At 47.5% G+C, this 19210-nt stretch overlaps 1 protein-coding gene across 1 annotated transcript in view; it reads left to right on the top strand.

The window, feature by feature from the left end:
• The window catches only part of SPG11 (SPG11 vesicle trafficking associated, spatacsin), a 48146-nt gene that overhangs the window by 22868 nt on the left and 6068 nt on the right, over positions 1–19210 (top strand). The window contains exons 21-36 of the mRNA XM_055002600.1: positions 371–536; positions 1228–1433; positions 2525–2633; positions 3805–3964; positions 5648–5917; positions 6105–6305; positions 7926–8033; positions 9256–9418; positions 12104–12318; positions 13404–14160; positions 14577–14719; positions 14883–15084; positions 15458–15595; positions 16311–16444; positions 17007–17114; positions 17929–18097. Of these exons, the coding sequence (XP_054858575.1) occupies positions 371–536; positions 1228–1433; positions 2525–2633; positions 3805–3964; positions 5648–5917; positions 6105–6305; positions 7926–8033; positions 9256–9418; positions 12104–12318; positions 13404–14160; positions 14577–14719; positions 14883–15084; positions 15458–15595; positions 16311–16444; positions 17007–17114; positions 17929–18097 (3249 nt within the window). The remainder of the gene's footprint in view (positions 1–370; positions 537–1227; positions 1434–2524; positions 2634–3804; positions 3965–5647; positions 5918–6104; positions 6306–7925; positions 8034–9255; positions 9419–12103; positions 12319–13403; positions 14161–14576; positions 14720–14882; positions 15085–15457; positions 15596–16310; positions 16445–17006; positions 17115–17928; positions 18098–19210) is intronic.

Raw genomic sequence — 19210 nt, 5'->3', positions numbered from 1 at the left:
TTCCAGTTTCTCTCTTTGAGACAGTTTGGTGTAGTGGTTAAGAGCGGCAGGACTCTAATCTGGAGAACTGGGTTTGATTCCCCACTGCTCCAGTTGAAGCCAGCTGGGTGACTTTGGGCTGGTCACAGCTCTCTGGAGCTCTCTCAGCCCCACCCACCTCACAGGGTGTATGTTGTGGGGATAATAATAATGACATACTTTGTAAACCGCTCTGAGTGGGCATTAAGTTGCCCTGAAGGGCAGTATATAAATCGAATGTTGTTGTTGTAGTGCCAAGACAGAGGTAGCGCTGCCAACCTGTTGCATCTAATGTTTTTCATTCCAGTATTATACTCACTTTTAGGGACTGGTCCTTCTTTCTTCTTTGCAGACATTTGCAGTGATCTTCCTCACTTCTCATGCCCCAGTCTCATCAACAAATATGCTGTAATAGAACGGCTGGACTTCTGCTACTACTTGCAACATGAGCGCCCCTCTTTTGCTTTTGGGACCTTTTTAGTCCAGCAGCTAGCAAAGAGCAAGACCCCAAAGCAACTGTGAGTATTTAAAACCAAGCAGTTGTTTGCAAAGAGAAAACAGGTGGTCTCATCAGGGTAAGAGCTGCTGTAGCGCAGTGGTGAAGTGGTTTGGCTGCGAATCAGCACTCTACCCCACTCCTGCCATGAGCTCAGTAGGTGGCCTTGGGTAAGCCACTCCTCTCAGCCCCAGCTCCCCAGCTGTATTGTGGGGATAACAATAACACTAACTTGTTCACTGCTCCGGGTGAGGCACTAATCTGTCTAGAAGAGCGGTATATAAGCGCAGTTGTTGTTATAGTGTAAAACCTTTCAAGGCTACATTTTCCATCAGTGGAACAGAAGTATCGTGCCTCCCCCCCTCCCACTGCAGCCCACTGCCCCATCCAGTGCTGCTCCTGGGGGATTTGAGAGGCTAGAGGAATGGCTTGGTCAGATCTGCATGGGGTGGGGAGGTGCTCAGAGGAAACTGCCTGTTCAGTCCGGATCCAGCCCCAAATATTCCTAGCTTTCACAGCAGAAAAAATATAGTTAGTATAGTAAGTAAACAATAGTAAATTAAAGTAAGGTGGTTTTTACAGTATCAAAGGCCAGGAAAGAGACAGAATTTAGTGTCTGGTTTTTCATCTCAGGTTGGTTCAAAGTTGCATTCGTATCAGCTGATCTCTGTGTTTTGACTGTAGCATGCTAATTGCCCTACTTCCTGTTCTAGGATTCAGCAGGCAGGCAACGAAGCCTATGCCTTGGCCCTCTCTCTGTTCCACGTCCCTTCTGTTGTCGCTGCCTGTGTCTGTTTTTTGGAATTGTTGGGCCTGGATAGTCTCAAGCTCCGGGTGGACATTAAAGTGGCAAATGTGATTTTGAGCTTCATGTCTCGAAGAGAAGAACCGCAGCACTCTTCCATCAGGGAGTCCTTGGGTAGTATCTTTTGCCTTCCTTCAGGGGACGAAGTAGCCTGGCTGCAAGGGAGTTCACTGCTTTAAGGAAGCGGTGATTCAGAAAAATGGAGTTTTTACTTGTCCTTTTGCAACTTGAATATGCTCCAAGAAATCCAGCATCTACAAGGAATCCAAAAATCCATAGCTAATGTGGGAATACGTTTGCATACACATCTTTCTGTGGTCATTTTAAGCATAAGTATTTTTTTCCTTGTTGAGGAATTGTAATGGATGAAACACCATATTTTTTAAATGAAAAGGCATCATTATCCCCAAACAGATGCGCTGTTTTAGCTGCTTGATTAGTACAGGTTGACTGTAAGCCAGCAGTTATCAAACTCTTTGAAGTGGAGCCTGCTTCTCCACTTACTGGTCTTCATGACCCGTTTGCAAGGTAACTCTATTCTACATTCTCTGTGGGTTGTAGCTGACTCATGGTAATCCCTGCAGTTTTCAAGGCAAGAGATGAACAGAGGTGGGTTGCCACTGCTTGCCTCAGCGTAACGACCCTGGGCTTCCTTGGTGGTCTCCCATCCAATTACTAACTAGGGTCAACCCTACTTACCATCTGAGATCAGGCTAGCCTGGGCCATCCCATCAGGACGCTCCCCCACCCTCATAAAAAGCAAGAATCTCACTTAAGTTAACACTAACCAATTTTTTTTTATTTTTCATGTTTAGTATTTTATAAATATATAGCTGTATTGAGCAACAGACTGTTTTCCATGGCCATTACGGCTTCTGGAACCTCCTCTCCTGGCTCAGCACCTCCACTCTCCTGGCCTTGTAGCACAGGACCGACTGTGGGAGCCCGACCCACAGTTTGAGGACCGCTGCTGTAATCTAAGATAACCATTACTAAAAGAAATACGATTTTAAGTGTGCTGCATCAGCAAGAAGACAAAGGTCTTTTTCTTTGCAAAATCTCCCAGATATGAACGAACAGCATATGATCTAGCAGCTTTGCTGAGTGTGACCAGTGCCAGGATGGGAGAGCCGCTGGGAATCTTATGTATAAAGGGCAAGACATAAATTTAGGAAATAAAATGCTTTACTTTATTCTCTTTTAAGTTGAAAAACTGACAGAGCTGGCTGAGGGTGAAAAAACAGCAGCCGAAGAGCTCCTTGTGTGCTTGGAGGAAGCAGTTTGGGACAAGATTGAACACCAAAAAATAAAGAAGTGAGTCAACAATTTAGTTCAGTTACCAGAAAGCTAGTCACAGAGAGAAGAGATCATGGATCACATTTTATTAAACGCCACCTCTTCGAGCTGGGTGCAGCAAGCTGTCATGGTGGGCATTAGTCTAGTACTGCTTAGTCTAGTATTACTTAGTTTAGTACTGCCTTTGATAAAGGTTGGAATGAGTGCAAGAGAGTGCAAGGTCTGTTTCAGGCACCTTGCTGGAATGTTGGCCCAAATGAGTTCTATGCAGGGGTCATTTCATAGAAAAAGAGCTGGAGGAACTCGTTAGCATAACTCATTAGCATATGCCACGCCCCTTGCCATCGTCGGAAGTGTGTCATTAGCATGCCTGGTTTGCATGTGCCACACACCCTGGCATCACCTATCCTGGCTATTTTGGACCCAATCCTGGCCATTCAGGGCCGAAATTGGGCCCAAAATGGCAAAAAGGGGCTGGAAATGGCCGACACGGGGCCCAAAATGGTCAGGATCGGGCCGCTGCTGAGTGGGAGAGTGATCCACCACCCGTCAGAGGCCCAATCCAGGCTGTTTTGTCTCCAATCCAGGCCGAAACAGGCCCAAAATGGCCAAGAGTCAGGTGGGCGGGGCCACCTGACAGTGACCTCTTTGGGGAACTGCCGGAACTGCGTTCCTGCACGTTCCCCCTCAAAATGAGCCCTGGTTCTATGAAGAGTTGCCATCTGCTTACTTGTGAAGCAATAGGTAGCTGCAGCTTGGATTTGTAGAAAGTTGAATCCTTGAACCTTCTACCTGTGGAATTGCACCCCAAAATAATGTCTCTTTGAGGAAGGCTTGGCAAAGACGTTTTCTCACCAGTTACCACATTTGCTGTTTGGAAGATTTTCCTGAAGTTGGGAACCCTGGTTATGTGCACGCCTGCACTTTTCCATCTTTCCCCCTGTGTCTTGTCTTCTGTACTTGAGACATCTGGGGCTGTACCAACCCTCTGTTTTTTCCATGCAGTGAATCTTTGAAAAGTCCATTGGGAGCTGATCCTGCTGGGCAGAAGATAGGCTTGCTTGTTTTTACTGGTGTCCTTCCCCCCCGCCCCGCCCCCCCGCCTCCTTTTGAACGTATCCGTGCTCCCCCTAAAAAGAGTTTTTGATTGGTTGACTGAGAAACGGTAACATGGTCTTTCTTGATGCAGGACATCCAGCACCGCAAGGAAGCAATGGTCCTTGGTAGTCCAGTTCTGCAGGCTCCACAACATCAAGTTGAACACGTCCTACCTGAAAGAGTGTGCTCGAGCTAACGAGTGGCTGCAGTTTATGATTGAAGCCCAGATGTACGATTACCAGCCAGCTGAGGTGAGGAGCCATTGAAGCGGAGGCACGCACACTGCCAGGGGAGTATTTTTAATGTGCTAGGTCTGGAGCCCCGTGGCGCAGAGAGGTAAGCGGCAGTACTGCAGCCCAAGCTCTGCTCGTGACCAGAGTTCAATCCCGGCGGAAGCTGGGTTCAGGTAGCCAACTCAAGGTTGACTCAGCCTTCCATCCTTCCGAGGTCGGTAAAATGAGTACCCAGTTTCCTGGGGGTAAAGTGTAGATGACTGGGGAAGGCAACGGCAAACCACCCCATAAAAAGTCTGCCAAGAAAACGTCATGATGCGACATCCCCCCATGGGTCAGTAATGGCTCAGTGCTTGCACCTTTACCTTTAGATCTGGAGTGCAGTCTTGATTTTTACTGCCAACAGGAAAGTCCGCTTTAGAATTAAAAAAGGAGGTGGGGGGAGAGAATGAACGTTTTCCCTTGAATCACAAAGATGGAGATGAGTCTTTGTGTCAGTTCCTGCCAGGTAGATCCCTCAGCCCCTCTCCAGTGAACACACATTGATTCCAGTAGAAAAGCTTTTATTAGGATCTTTACAGTTCAGGTCTGAACTCCATCACGGAGCTTGGTAGAAGTGACAAGGCAAAACAAAAAGTCTACGTTATACTTGATTTTCCTGCGCTCCAGCAACTGTTAAGGTTTTGGCGTGCAGGTTTACACGGACCCCGTGAGAACCCTTTATAGTTACGGCTAAATAGTGAGTACACAATAATAGGTTCCCAGCATCTGGGCAAAGTAGCAAAAGCTGGCGTCTGGAGACTCCAAGGTAGTCTCTAGCTAGGAGACGCATAGTTCTGTGAGATAACATGAGAGGCCCATCCTGGGTCCGGAAAAGTAACAATTATAATATGGAAAGAACACAACTAAGGAGAGAATACATCAGGTTAGCATTAAAGCATTGTAACTGCAATATTCTGCGGCATCAGTGACATAACAACCAAACAATTATGGCATGGCTATACACAGACATGACACTTTGTGTGCCAGATAGTTTCTAATCATTTATTTATTTTATTTATTTACTTTAGATTTTTATTCCACTCTCTCCACAAGCAAGCTCAGGGCGGATTACAACAAATTAAAATCCATCATATAATTTATATATAATATAGAACAGTAAAAAAACATTTTAAAACATTTACATAATATAACATACAACAATATATAATAACTAGATGGCAGCAGTTGATAAACACTAATTAGAAGCAGAGTGGTGGGCAATCCTAACGGAGGGTTCAGATCTTCCATTTTTTCCCTCTTATCAGCCAGAGGAGGCTAAGCCCAGCCTCAACCATATGCCTGGTGGAACATCTCTGTCTTACAGGCCCGGTGGAATGATAACAAATCCTGCCAGGCCCTGGTCTCAATAGACAGAGAGTTCCACCAGGCTGGAGCCAGGACCAAGAAAGCCCTGGCTCTGGTTGAGGCCAGGTGGGCTTCCTTGGGGCCAGGGACCACCAATAGTTGTTTCTCTCCCGATCGGAGCATCCTCCAGGGCACATGGGGAGAGGCGGTCCCACAGATACGCTGGGCCCAGTCCCGGTATGTGTTCTCTTGTGCTGATAGGGTAAAAAGGTAAACCACCAGTGGCTCCTCTGTGCTCTTTCTCCACTTCCTTTGCCTGGCTGCTTCTTTAACTTTGGGGGTTCCCTTTCCCAGGTCATTGGCATCCTCCAGGACTTCAGCCTTCCTCTGCAGGATCATTTGAGGTTGGCCTTTGAGAGTCTGCGGTTTTCCCTCCCTCAAGTGAGAGGTCAAGATGGCAGCCCCTGCTTGCTGAGGCCTGAGCAGAAGCCAAAGAGTCCCACAAGCGATCTCTTCCACGTTCTGCTTCAGTGTCAGAACCAGCCGTGCCCTTGGAGTCACCTCCTGGGAGAAACGGTGAAGCACCACGCTCCTGTCCTGAGTTTGCTTGCTGCTTGCTTCCAGGTATGGACCCTGTCTCAGAGGTGACTATACAGCATCTGCTTCCATGTTGTTCATTTCAGTCAGACCTGTGCAAGGGAATCGTAGGTATGGTGGGTGTAGACTTTTTGCACAGATATTACTAGGCAGTGGGGATTTTCTCTTCCTTTAATTTCTCCCCCACTTTTGTCCGTGTTCACCTATTTGGTAGGATGCCAACATTCTTCATTGCCTCTGCATTTGGATAATAACTTCTCTGGATAAAGCCACTGCTGTGGAAGTGACCAGCCATGTTGAAGGCTCCGTTGAAACCCATGAGTGGGATCTTCAGGACTTGGCCGCCCTCTGGCAGATTCTTTTAAGACGACAAAAAGTTAGAACTCTTCTTAATGGCTTTCAGTTCTTTCTGAAGGTAAGTGTTCTTGGCTTGGTATTTTAGGGGGGGTCTGTACCATCCTTGGTGACTCATGTGGGTGCCTTTGGAAATTCTGCTGTGTGCGGCTCCCTTTCTTCTTCCATTCTGGAACTGGGCAGTCTTTGCTAAGTTAGCACCTCCTCTTCTAGTAAGCTTAGCACCAAGAGGGAGATGTTCTCTCTTGATCCTCAGGTTGGCCCTGTTTGGCTAGCAGGCAACAAGTTCCTGGCTTCATTCCAACGGGAATGCACAACTTCATGATTATTTTGTCTTCTTGCTATCTAAGGCCTAGAGAGCACCAGACTACATCACCAGATCCCTGGAATGAAGGGAGAAGCTGTTGTGGAACTGGACTCTTCCCCTCGCCCACACACACTATACTGGAAATAGAAAAGGGTCCAGTAGCACCTTTAAGACTAACCAACTTTACTATAACATCTTTACTGTTCTCTTAGAGAACTGTGGTTCTCGAAAGCTTATGCTACAGTAAAGTTGGTTAGTCTTAAAGGTGCTACTGGACTCTTTTCTGTTTTGCTACTACAGACGAACACGGCTAACTCCTCTGGATCTACACTGGAAGTGTTTGGCATACAGCTTGCAAGTCAGAAGCCATCCCCTGCACTGATAGGCCTCCCAATTCTGTGCCAAGAGAGGCGTGATTTGAAAGTTGTTCAAAAGGAGGTGGTAGTAAGCTCCCCCTCCCTTACCTGCCATCAGCACCAATCCAGCACAAGTTGGGCATTGTCTGTCCAGCTTGGGGACGCCCCACAGCTGTGGTGCCTCATTCCCCGTGCCTCAGCCAGGTTAGAAGTGCAGCTGCAGCTTGTCACAGGATTGTGATCTTCCAAGGCCCAGCTAGCCTCCTCTGGGAAAGAGAGGCACTGCAGCAGTGACATACAGGGAAAGGAGGCACTGCAGCAGTGACATACAGGGAAAGGAGGCACTGCAGCAGTGACATATAGAGAAAGGAGGCACTGGGCCTCTTCCCTTGGGGAGAAGCCAGTGGAGGCAGTGCCTGTGGCAGGGCAGGCCTCTCAAACAAGACTCCATATTGGTTGAGCTGAGAGAGGCTGGACCAGGTGGAAGGGTCTTGAGGCAGGTCAGAACTCACATAAAGAGGATTTTCCACAACCTTTTTGCATCCCTGAAGAGCTAACCAGGTGCCCATCTCCAGGCAGCCTCTCCTGGCCAACAGATGCCAACAGGACTGCTGTATGTGTCCCCCCCCCCTTTCAAACTCATGCCAAACCATCATACAAACACAGGAGTTGTTCTCACTGCCACGGAGACCAGTCACCAAGGTCTCCTCTGCTGACTGGGCCTTCCGCAGTAAAATCAAGTCCTTCCTTTCGCTTCCAAAAGGGGATGAGGGGGGACACAAGGAAAAAGAGAGATCGAAAGCTGCAAGAGAGTTGGAAGCCAAGTTCTTCCCCCTCTGCTGTGAATTAAGAAAGGGTCACACTTTCTGTCCCTCCACCGCATTCCCTATTGTGATTATACTTACCGATTCTAAGGTGGTGGAACATTCAACATTAACAATACATTTTTAAAATAATTGTGCATCTTGCTTTGAATTTACTTTCACATACATGTGTGTGTTTTATTACTGTATCGAAGGACTCTCCTTTGTTGACAATGCTCGAGGTGTATGAATTGTGCATGGACTACAAAAATTACCAGGAAGCTCAGGCCAAACTCCTTGAGCTCCAAGCGCGTCTTTCAAAAGTAAGCCAATTATTTATTTGTTTAAATATTTAACTACAAAGGAGTCAGTTCTTACGTCTTTAAGGTGTATGATATGTACTAGAACCTTGTGGGTTTTTTAGGTGTGAGGTTTAACTTGCCTCACTAGGAACAGTTCGTTAGGGCACGTCTAGTTTATGTCACTCCTAGTTTTAATGTGTACTGTTCAGAATGGCTGACGGTATCTCTTGAGTAGAGAAGGATCTCTCGAGGGTTTTTAATCCTGTTTGCTTCTCAGACAGGGCTGTGTCACAGGTTGGCATGGTCCTTCTGTTTCCAATGGAAGGTAACTCCCCAGGAAGTACCCTGCCTGCCTGCCTGGCAGAAGTGGTGCCTCCCATCTGCTCACCATGCTTTTGGGACCTCCACAGCTCTTTCCATAAAAGCCCCTATAGAGGAAATGCATAGGCTTTCCTGTAAGACACTGCAAAGGGGACACTCGTGTCTTTGGTTAATCTGCAAGGCAAACGCTCCAGCCCGTTTATATGCAATGGAGGTTCCTTGTGGGTTTTTTGCACCCAGAATACTCTTTAAGTTGTTTTGCAGCCCTAAGAAAGAGACCCTCCTCTGTCTATGGAACATGTTACACGGGACTTACTCTGAAAGTTCTTTTCACCAGAGGATTTGAAGGGTATCCTTATGACCCAGGAGGTGATCAGGAGTGTGATAGTTGCCAAGAACCTCCAGTCCGTTCAGAACCAGAAGTCAGAGTGGAATGTCTTCCAGATCCCCATTTAAGTAACGTTTATTCCACAGTTTATTCAGATTGTTTACAGAAATGTAGGAAGTTAAAGTTCCACAATTTTCCTCCTGGCTAGGAAATGGGTATTGGATCCTTGCTAATGCCCTGTCTTTGTAAACTTTTATTTATTCACCCTATGGCATTGTTTATGGAAATGTCCTTGATACTGATCGTACTAATCTAACACTATGTCATCCACCTTGAGTCTCAGTGAGAAAGGTGGACTATAAATGACATAAATAAATTTGCCTCCCACTGGAAGTGGAAGGATGATGCAAAGTTATGCCTGCTGATCTGGTGGGAAAGGAAACCCGCAGAAGGGTGTCCTCCAATCCACCTGAGGAAATGAACCCTCACTAGATTTCCAGTGTTTCAGTCATCTTGTATTAGTTGCCTTAATTTTGATGAGAGCTGGGTGGGGAGGGGTTAGGGGCCGGATTTACTTTAAATATTTTTAATCAGCTTCAAGCCACAGATGAAGAATCTCCTCCCCTCCTGCCCACACCATGGTTGAAGTCGCAGGTTTCGTTTCTTCTCGAGCTGATGCTGCAACAGTGCAGAACACAATACGAGTTAAGAAGACTCCTTCAGATTTTTGCTGATACAGGCACTGTTCTTCCTCATGGTAAGAACCACGGGTGTTCTCCTTGTTGAAATGTGTTGGCCGCAGTGAAGTCAGTTGCCAAGGCTCAGTTTGGCTCAGTGCTGATCAAGACCTGCTTCTAAAAACTGTTTGCAACAGAGCCATTGAATGTGTGAGGTTTGAACAGAGAGGCCCGGATCTGAGCCAGTAACCTGAAGCTCAGTCCAGGCAGGAGTGATGGGTCATTGATGGACAAGTTCACTCGGAATTGAGAAGCCAGCTTCTTCCGAGTGGGATTGCACTCTCCCTGAAGAAACAGTTTTGAAGCTTGGGGGTTCTGTTCAATCTCTTTCTGCAAATGTAGTAGAGAGTCCAGTAGCACCTTTAAGATGATGCATCTGATGAAGAGAGCTGTGGTTCTCGAAAGCTGACAATGTGATGAAGAGAGTTGTGGTCAGTTAGTCTTAAAGGTGTTCCTGGACTCTGTTATTTTGCAACTACAGACTAACATGGCTAACTCCTTTGGATTTCTGCAGATGGGCACCCAGATTCTATTTGTACCATATGATACCCATAACCAAACTTGGTTAATTTGCCAGCTGTGCCCCTTTCCTTCCTAGAAAAGAAATAAGTATTGACTTAGAAAATTACAGCCCACCTTTTAATTTTAAGTGTTACTCAGGTCAGCTTAAACGAATACCAGAATCTTTAAAATCTGTACAATGTACCTAAAATAGCAATACAGAAATGTTTAGCCCTTTGGACTGGTCATGGTTGCCCTGATCATAACTAGATCAGATTATTACAGTGCACTCTTCGTAGGGCTCATTTTGAAGTTGTCTCTTATAAATCTTAAAGTCTTGTTTATTTATATTTATATTTATATTTATATTTATATTTATATTTATATTTATATTTATATTTATATTTATATTTATAAATAAGATGTATAAACCTTAATTTTTTTTTATTTTCCTCAGTAAATCAGTGTAGAAATCAGATGACCAAACAAATTTATGCTAGAGATAAGAGCTATACCCATTTTGATACTAGGAGGACATGCTCTCTGCTTGCCTTGGGCCTTCCGTCTAAAAGTAAACGCCCTTCCTATTTAGAATTCTTAGTTAACCCAAAGTTATGTATGACCTTTATGCATGCACAATTTAACTGCCCCTTTTCATTGTTGGGTCATCTGCTTGGGAATGCCGTTTTTCAGGGCTTTTTTTCTGGGAAAAGAGGTGGTGGAACTCAGTGGTGGAACTCAAGACCACACAATGACTTCGCTTGGGGGCAGCTGGAACAAGCGGGGAGTCTTTTAAAGTTTAAATTGCACTCAGCGAAAATGGTCACATGACTGGTGGCCCCGCCCCCGGATCTCCAGACAGAGGGGAGTTTAGATCAGGGGGCGGGGCCACCGGCCATGTGACCATTTTTAAGAGGTTCCGGAACTCCGTTCCACCGCATTCCCGCTGAAAAAAAAGCCCTGCCCTTTTTGGGTCAGTTACGTCCCTGCCCCCTCTTGTTGGCGGAGTCTCTTGTACATATTCTCCTTCGATGCTCTCACGTGCTCCAGTTTAGGCTAAAATGGATTATGCCTTGTTTTGATAAACGGAATATGTTCCCTTTAACGACATCAGAGCAAAAGGTTCGTTTCCTCTTAAAGGATTCCGACTCCGAACGCACTTATTTTGTTGCTCGATTTCTAGAGGCCGCAGGGAAGTGTCAAAGGGAGGTGTTTCTAGACGTGGGTTCCATCTAAGTTTTCTTTAGTCTTAGTGTTCAAGACCTGGGTCCGAAAGCAGGGGAAGAAGAAGGATACAGGGTGGGCTCATTTTGAAGAATATTGAGACATGTCAGTTCTCAGTGCGAGACTGCTGGGTTGGACCCATGCCCAGAAATATACCTGGCCAGGTCTGATAGACGTTCCCTGGCTGCTGATTGGTCTTTTCTTTTCAAGCTGGGACTGGGGGATCTTAATGGCCCCCCTCCCCCCAGTGGAGCTGCCTGACTGTTACAATAATGGTTGAAAACTTGCTGTATGTGCTGCCGTATTCCACGGCAAGAGAGCTGCTACAGACGGGCTTCTGTCTCCGTGTTGGTGCCTGGCCAGTGGAGTTCCTGTCCTGCACCTGTTCTCCTGGCAATTCACTCTTTCGAATTTCAAGCAACCGGTGAAGATGTTTTATTTTCCCAAGGCCTTTGGCCAGAACACGAATTATCTGGCAGTTATATTATTGTTGCTTTTAACAGCAGCAGTTTTGTTGCTTGGGGGGCGGGGGGAGGTTCCTTTAAAAATTGCTGATAGATTTTTATTGTACCGATGATCTTAACAGTTGCATTAACTACTGTGAACCATCTTGGGAACTTCAGTTGTGAGATGATTATAAACATTTTTTGCAAACCAAGTAAATGTATAAGACCCCTTTGACCGACAAATAACTGTAATAGAACCATTCACTCCAGAGGTGGTCTGGAGACCAGAAGATGTTTGGTTGGTCAACAAAGAGTCGTGATTGGTTTAAATACAAGTCCAAGATCCTCCGAATAGTTTGCCAGTTTGTCTATCGCTTTCCCTCTCCATTCCTCACTCCCCACCCCCACCCCTCATTGGGTGCTGACCTGCAGGCTACACCCTTGCTGCTTTCTGAAGCTGTCCTCTTTGAAGTGCAGACAGCGCCACACCCACTTAAGAATCCTGTTGTTGTGTGTTTTGTCTGTCGGACCCAGGGCCAGATATGAAGAAGCTGAGTGCACTCAGCTGGATCTTGAAGGATACATCTGTCTCCATCGATCGTGCCATTCTAAGCAATTATACTCCTGAGAACTTCTCGGATGAGTGCAGAAGAATTCTGGAGCAGCTTCAGGAGAGAAGCTTGTTCTCCATTGCGCGGGACGTGGCAGAAATGGCCAAGCTGCCTGTGGACCATGTTGTTATCCAAGAGGTATGCTGGATCCACTCACAGATGTTGAGTGATATTCACCCTTACATTTTGTCGGTTGCCTTTCCCCACTAATTGCAGCAGAGTGAGTTGTCTTACGGTGTGTAGCCTGGTAAACTGGCCCCAGGTGACTCACTGTCACCACTTCCATTCTTTTTTTTTAATAAATTTTTATTGGATGGGTCATTATACAAATATAAAAACATACACAGTTAACTTTCCATCATATTGTAATACCCCCCACCCTTCCCCACCCTTTTCCGTTGACTTCCGACAGTTTTCCATTCCCTTTATTACCTCTTAAATAAAACCTTAACCAAGCTAAACTATATATAGAATAATAATACCTATCTAATGATAAATACCATTATCTAACATTCCATATGTTTTAGTACTATCTACAAATAATATCCAATAACCTACAATATAATATTAATAGCTATATACTACATTCTAAGAATGGGTCGTATTAATATATTTTATACCATTGCATATCTTTAGATAGCACTATTACATATATCTATCATATCTATAATGTTCAAAATTATTAATATCCTTTATATTGTTATCCAATTCATAACGTTATAACCTAGTAAATTATAACATATTATACCTACATATATCAATAAAATGGTATATTATCACAGACTAGATTTTTTACCTCTAATATAATATAATGATTACTACCTCTATAATAATTCAAAGTAACAGAACACTACCCTCCCCTCCGAAAGTATCCAAAGACCACACCTTCCCTTTAATGTCCCACTTTTTTTCTATATAATTCTTAAATTTCTCCCAACTTGTTACATACTCTTCCATATCTTCCTCTCGAAGTTTCCTCGTTAGTTTATCCATTTCAGCCAAGCTCGATGTTTTTAAAATCCAATCTTCCACCGACGGTATCTCTTTTGTCTTCCACAGCTGTGCATAAATTATCCTAGCCGCCGTAGTCATATAAAATACCATTATCCTGTCCGTTTTGTCAAATTCTTCTAGGTTCATACAAAACTAACAATTCTGGGTTTCTAACAACTTTTTTCTTCAATATATCTGACAACGCCGCTCATTCTTCATGTGCTTTGCAGATCCTCCAAAATTTACATCTCTTGAAGCAAACTGGCCACTGGCCTCAGAAGCAGACAAGAATTGAATTCTGGAAGAAGTGCCACGAGAACTTTGCGAGGAACGCCGTTTCCAACCGAACAGCCTTCGATTTCTTCTCTGCTCAGGCAGATTTGGTGTCTGAGCCCTTGGATGAAAAAACGTCCCCCATTCAGGAGAGACGGCTTCTGCTCACCTTGGCTGGCCACTGGCTAGCCAGCCGCGAGCCAGTTCCACTCAGTGAGCTTGAAGACATAGAGAGGAAAATTTGGCTTTGTCACATCACACAACATGCGTTGAGCCGGGGCCCCCAGCGGGCTAAGCCCAGATTCTCTCCCCAGATTTCCATGAGTGGTGAACTTTCCTTCGACGCTTTGGCCAAAGAGTTCTCTTTTTCCAAGCTAGCTGCTCTGAGCACACCCAAGTACTTGCGGCTTGAGGACTTTCCTTCCCAAGGTGCCTCACAGGCCGCACTTCTGGATGCTGAAGTGGACTCGCTGGGTTTCTTGATGGGGTGCCTTCTTGACGAGGGGAGCTTGCACGAAGCTAGCCGCGTGTGCCGATATTTCAACTTCTACAACCGGGATGTGTTGCTGGTCTTGCATTGCAGAGCCCTGGCCTCTGGGGAAGCCTCTCACAGCTGCTGCCACCCCGAGGTTCAAGCTGTCCTTGCAGCAAAAGAGAAGGAGAAGAAAGAGGAGGGAGGGGAGAGGGAGCTTCAGAGCCGGCAGTTGCAAAGCAGTAAGGACCGGCCGTCGAATGCACCAGTTGGGCAGAGATGCCTCTCTTGCTAATTTAGTTATTTGCTGTCTCTGGTTGGGGAGCAGGGGGCGGCATTCTGTGCTATTGTACAGCATTGAGCACGATGGGAGACTTGCTTGTCGACATCCTTAATCCATGTAGAGTTTTCCGCCGCTGAGCTCCTGTTTCAGATTTGCAGTTCATGATGTTTTTAGGTGTTGAAATGGAAAGAGGGTGGCTGACTGATCAATGATAAATTCTCCAAGTGTTTTTGAATTGCTCAACTTAGGCTGGCACACCCCACCCGCTGCAGCTAGCAATTCTTGGCCTGTGGCTCTGAGAGGCTTGCTGTGTGGGGCCTGTTCTGCTTGGCGTGTTTCTTCCTTCCTCTTCTGAATCTTGATTTTTGGTTCCAGCCTTGAGCCTGGAGTCCTGGTCCCTTCTGGGGGCCCCGTGTTCGGACGACAAGGTCGTAGGCAGCCTGCAGGCTTTGGCAGCCGAGTGCGTGCATGGGCGGAACTACTGCCGACAGGTCCTCTGCCTGTACGAACTGTCCAAGGTACGTCCTTGCCTGGAACTGGGGAGGGAAAAGCCTCGTAGTGCAGTAGAGAGAGGAGAGCCACTGGGAGGGCATCGGGAGGTTCACCGGGTGATAAACTGTTTAGGATTGCACATAACAGAAGGATTGCCTCTCCTCCTTCCCTCTGGTAATTTTTTTGCAGGAGCTCGGCTGCTCCTTCAGCGAGATCTCTGCTCAGGACCCTGAACGGCTGCTCCGTGCCATCCTCTCCTCTCAGCGGCCAGACAGGTGCAAAAAGGCCCAGGCGTTCATCACTGCCCAGGGGCTGGATCCAGAGACGGTGGCTGAGCTGGTGGCTGAGGAGGTCATACGGGAGCTGCTGGCCCCTTCGCAAGGAGGAGGAGGTGAGTGGGGCAGGCCGTGGCGTTTTCAGCTGTCCATGGGGGTGACTCCTCGTGCCAGGGGTGGGTTTGGTGCAACCTAAGACTTACATCGGCCTTTTTGCCACTTCGTTGTGTTGGGGTCTCATGTTCCGCATGCCCCTGCCACTGCCGTCATGCCTAAGTTCTTCACCACACAGTCATAATCACAGAAGCAAAATCTGAACGGGCATAGTCTAGAAAGAGTGAAATAGCTGGGCCAAATGGAAGAAAGGGGGCCCTCCTGGGATTGGCCTTGGACTGTGATGGGGAGGAGGGGGCCGCTGCCTTGCCTGCCCCCGTGGCCTGTTGAAGATTGTGCTGTGCGTGCCACAGTTTATCTTTTTCATACAAACAGGGCAAAACCGAGCACTGAATCCCGCAGAGGAGAGCCAGTCCTTTTTGCAACTGGCCAAACTGTGCCAGGATCACACTCTGGTTGGCATGAAGCTCCTGGATAAAATCTCTTCTGTGCCACATGGGGAGCTTGCCTGCAGTAAGTATTGGTGTCGCCCAGTGGTGGTGAGCAGGAAGGGGATTCCTCAGGACTCCTCAAAGTCAAATAAGATCCCCTTTAAAAGACATGACCACAGCTGCCCTCCTATGTATGCTTCCTTGGACACCAGCCCCGTTCAGTCTGCGGAACTTTCCTTCCAAGTAAACGTGGTCAGAACCAGCTATATGAGTGCCCTCAGGGAGGAGAGTCCGTCTTTTAGTTACTTTCCTTACTCCCCTTGTTCAGAAAGATGCCTCTGTAACGGGCTGCTGAGAAGCTAAGAGTTGATTTTGAGGACGGCCCAGCTCATGGGCTGCAGTTCTCCGTGCAACTTTGCCTTGGAGATTAACAAAGGTTTTCCTTTCCCGCTGCAGCTCTTTCATAATGTGTAAACTAGCTGTCTTTTGAGGGGGGAGGGAATCTTTTTGTCCAGGAGTCCCTGATGCTGGGAATGGGGCTTATCCTTGCTGGTGGGGCCGAGGATCCTCTGAGGGGGACCCCTTGGGTCTCTGAGCAGCTCTAAGCATCTTGCCTCCTATAGCTTCTTTTCCCCGCAGCTTTTATTCCCATTTGGCGGACTGAGTGAAACTGAGTGTGAGCCCCACACAGTCCTATAGCAAGGGAGGGACCTGAACCGAGGGATTCCAGGTCCAGCCTCTGGTAGCTGAGAGCACTGCTGCTAAGTGATGATGGGCGGCCTTCTCTCCTTCCTTAGCTACAGAGCTGCTGATTCTTGCCCATAACTGCTTCAGCTTGACCTGTCACATGGAAGGGATTACTCGTGTCCTTCAGGCTGCCCGGTTGCTCACGGATGAACATTTGGCACCCAATGAAAAGTACGGCCTCATGGTATGCGAATGCTCCAGGCTCTCCGTTCTCAAGGTGGTCTCCTTGTGGCGTCTGCCGGGGGCGGGGCTTCTCGTCCTCTTCTCCATTGAGCAGGGAAGGCAGTGGCTGCCCTTCCGAGAGAGCCTCCTTCCGACCTCAGAAGGTGGCTCTGCTGCTGCATTTTGCGCTGATTTTCATTACCAACAACATGCAGCTTCTTTTGTTTTAGAAGCAGCATTGCCCCCCCCTAGACATGTGCCATATTGATTAGCAGATGAGTAGAATCAACTGGCTTGCTTTACTCCTGGTCTGGCAGTACAGCTGCCTTTACGTCCTCTTTGCCACTGGTTAATTGGTTTGGCTGAAGCTGATGTGGTTCTTGCCCCCAGCCGTGCCCATCCCTTCTGCCCTCCCCCATCATGCAATAAGTCCCTGGCTAACAGCGTTCCACAGGTAGCGAGTCTGCCCCACGCCAAGAAGTGTGGGGCTCATGCTTCCTTCCCTTATCCCCTGACCCAGAGCCCTTGACTCAGCTGGAGACCTTTCCTCCTGAACTGACGTGCAGGCTGTTCTCTCTTCCCAGGTTCGGCTTCTCACTGGAATAAGCAGATACAATGAGATGACCTACATCTTTGACCTGCTGCATGAAAAACATTACTTTGAGGTGCTGATGAGAAAGAAGTTGGATCCGGTGGGTAAAGAGAAAACAGTCCGCTCTTCTCCGGGACGTGGGGTATGTGAGTGAGAGGGACGGTTTCTAGCCAGCACCCAGGCCTCTTAGATGAATGTGGGAAAGGGTCCAGATTTTCAGCAGGACACAGATGAAACTCAGAACTCCATCAGATGGTCACGAGTGGTCCAAATGAGATGAAGACGCTGTTGGTTTTGACGACTCCTGAAGAGGTTTTTGCTGGCCACTCAGTTTTGTGGCACTAAAATTACTTTGCTGCTTTAAGATGGTCTAAATGCCTATCCTTGCCCGTTTCCCTCTTACAAGATAACCATCCAAACCCATGCATTCCTACCCCAGAACTTTTTAGCTCAGCTCCCCTCCCCCATCCACTACCAGTGACACCAGCAGCTCAGGAGATACCTGTGGCTCTTGTGAGCACTGCCTGCCTACCCCATGTTCCAGGTAAACGGGCGCGGACTTTGCTCCGTAGACTTGTGGTTGGCAGTTGGCTCTCGTTTTGAAGCAGCCACCAGATGAATTGGTGAGCTGCAAGCCTCCCTGCAGCATGGGCCTCACGTCAGGGACGGAAGCAAACGTGGCTCTTCTGGTTGAGTGAACGTGGCTCTGGAAGCTACAGAGCGAGTGCCCCGTTGCCTTCCCTTGTGAGAAAATTTGGTTCCTGTCCTGTGGAGTGGTTTTTCGTTTGTCTTTGGAAGAGGGTGCCCTCTGTGACCACTTGGCATGAGCACGCTAGTGCGCTGAGTTTCCCGAGATTTGCACGTTCCGCCGTCCCCTGCCTGACGCCCTCGGTCCTTTCACCCTCTCTTGCCAGAGTGGGACTCTCAAGACAGCCTTGCTGGACTACATCAAGCGATGCCGCCCGGGGGACAGCGAGAAGCACAACATGATCGCTCTCTGTTTCAGCATGTGCAGGGAGATCGGGGAGAACCACGAGGCGGCAGCCAACGTCCAGTTGAAGCTGATGGAGTCTCATCCTTGGGGTAAATAGCCTCTGTGCCTGGGTGGGGGGCACACAGGGAGCCAAGTGGAGCCAGCTGGTGCCACGAGCCCTGCCACGGAAGGAGGAGGGAAGCCCTCTAAGTGGTGGTGATGGAGAGTGGGAGGAATGTCAGGCTTGCACTGGGAGCGTTTCATAGAACCATGGAGTTGGAAGGGGCCATACAGAGACCATCTAGTCCACCCCCTTGCCCAGTGCAGGATCAGCCTAAAGCATCCCTGAAAAGTATTCATCCAGCCTCTTCTTGAAAACTGCCAGTGAGGGGGAGCTCACCACCTCCCTAGGCAGCTGATTCCACTTTTGAACTACTCTGACCATGAAAAAGTTTTTCCTAATATCCAGCCGGTACCTCTGGGCATCAGGCTGGATGTTTCCTTGGGTGGTTGCCCTGCCTCCCTTGAGGAAGCAGGGCTGCTTGGCTAGAGGGCCAGAAAGCGGCACAGCAAACGCCCTCCTCTGCCTGTTGACTTTCACATTAGAGTTGGAGATGTTTTGGTTTGGAATTGGGGTGGCTTCAGGTAGAGTGGGCACTCATGCTTCTTGTAAGAACATGGCTTAGTAATATTATCAACCAAAATAACAAAGGTGTGTGCTTTCAGGCTGGATGTTGGAACAAACAAAAAAAGGGGTGGGGAGTGAGCTGTTTCTGTATATGATCTCAATGCCTCTTGTCTGTATCTGGTCTAAAACGCCGGGTAGATTTGAATAGATAAAATAGCACCAGGTGGAGCTGGTGTCCAGTTGCTGTTCGGGGTGGGGGAGCAGTGACAGCCTACAGCTGTAAATAAACCCCCCTCTGTTGATCAGATGTGTCTCTCATACCAAAGGCGACACGCGGGGCCCCTTAACGAAGGATAAAAGTTGATGATGGCTGTATTAACAGAGCTGCAGATCAGTTTTAAATGATGCACTAGATAGAGTCAGTGGAAGCCAAACTGCTTAATATTACTAGTGGGCGGGGTGAGGACTCCGCATAAATCTAGTGTTTGCCTGTGTCATTTTTTCCATAAGTCGGGTATTTTCAAAACAGGTGGCTAGCAGGATTGCTTTTCACATGTCAGGTTCCTAAGTGGTGATTCAACATCTCTAACTGTGA

This window comes from Eublepharis macularius, chromosome 18 (assembly GCF_028583425.1).
Source record: "Eublepharis macularius isolate TG4126 chromosome 18, MPM_Emac_v1.0, whole genome shotgun sequence".
Lineage (NCBI taxonomy): Eukaryota > Metazoa > Chordata > Lepidosauria > Squamata > Eublepharidae > Eublepharis > Eublepharis macularius.
This window is presented reverse-complemented; position numbering and strand designations above follow the sequence as displayed.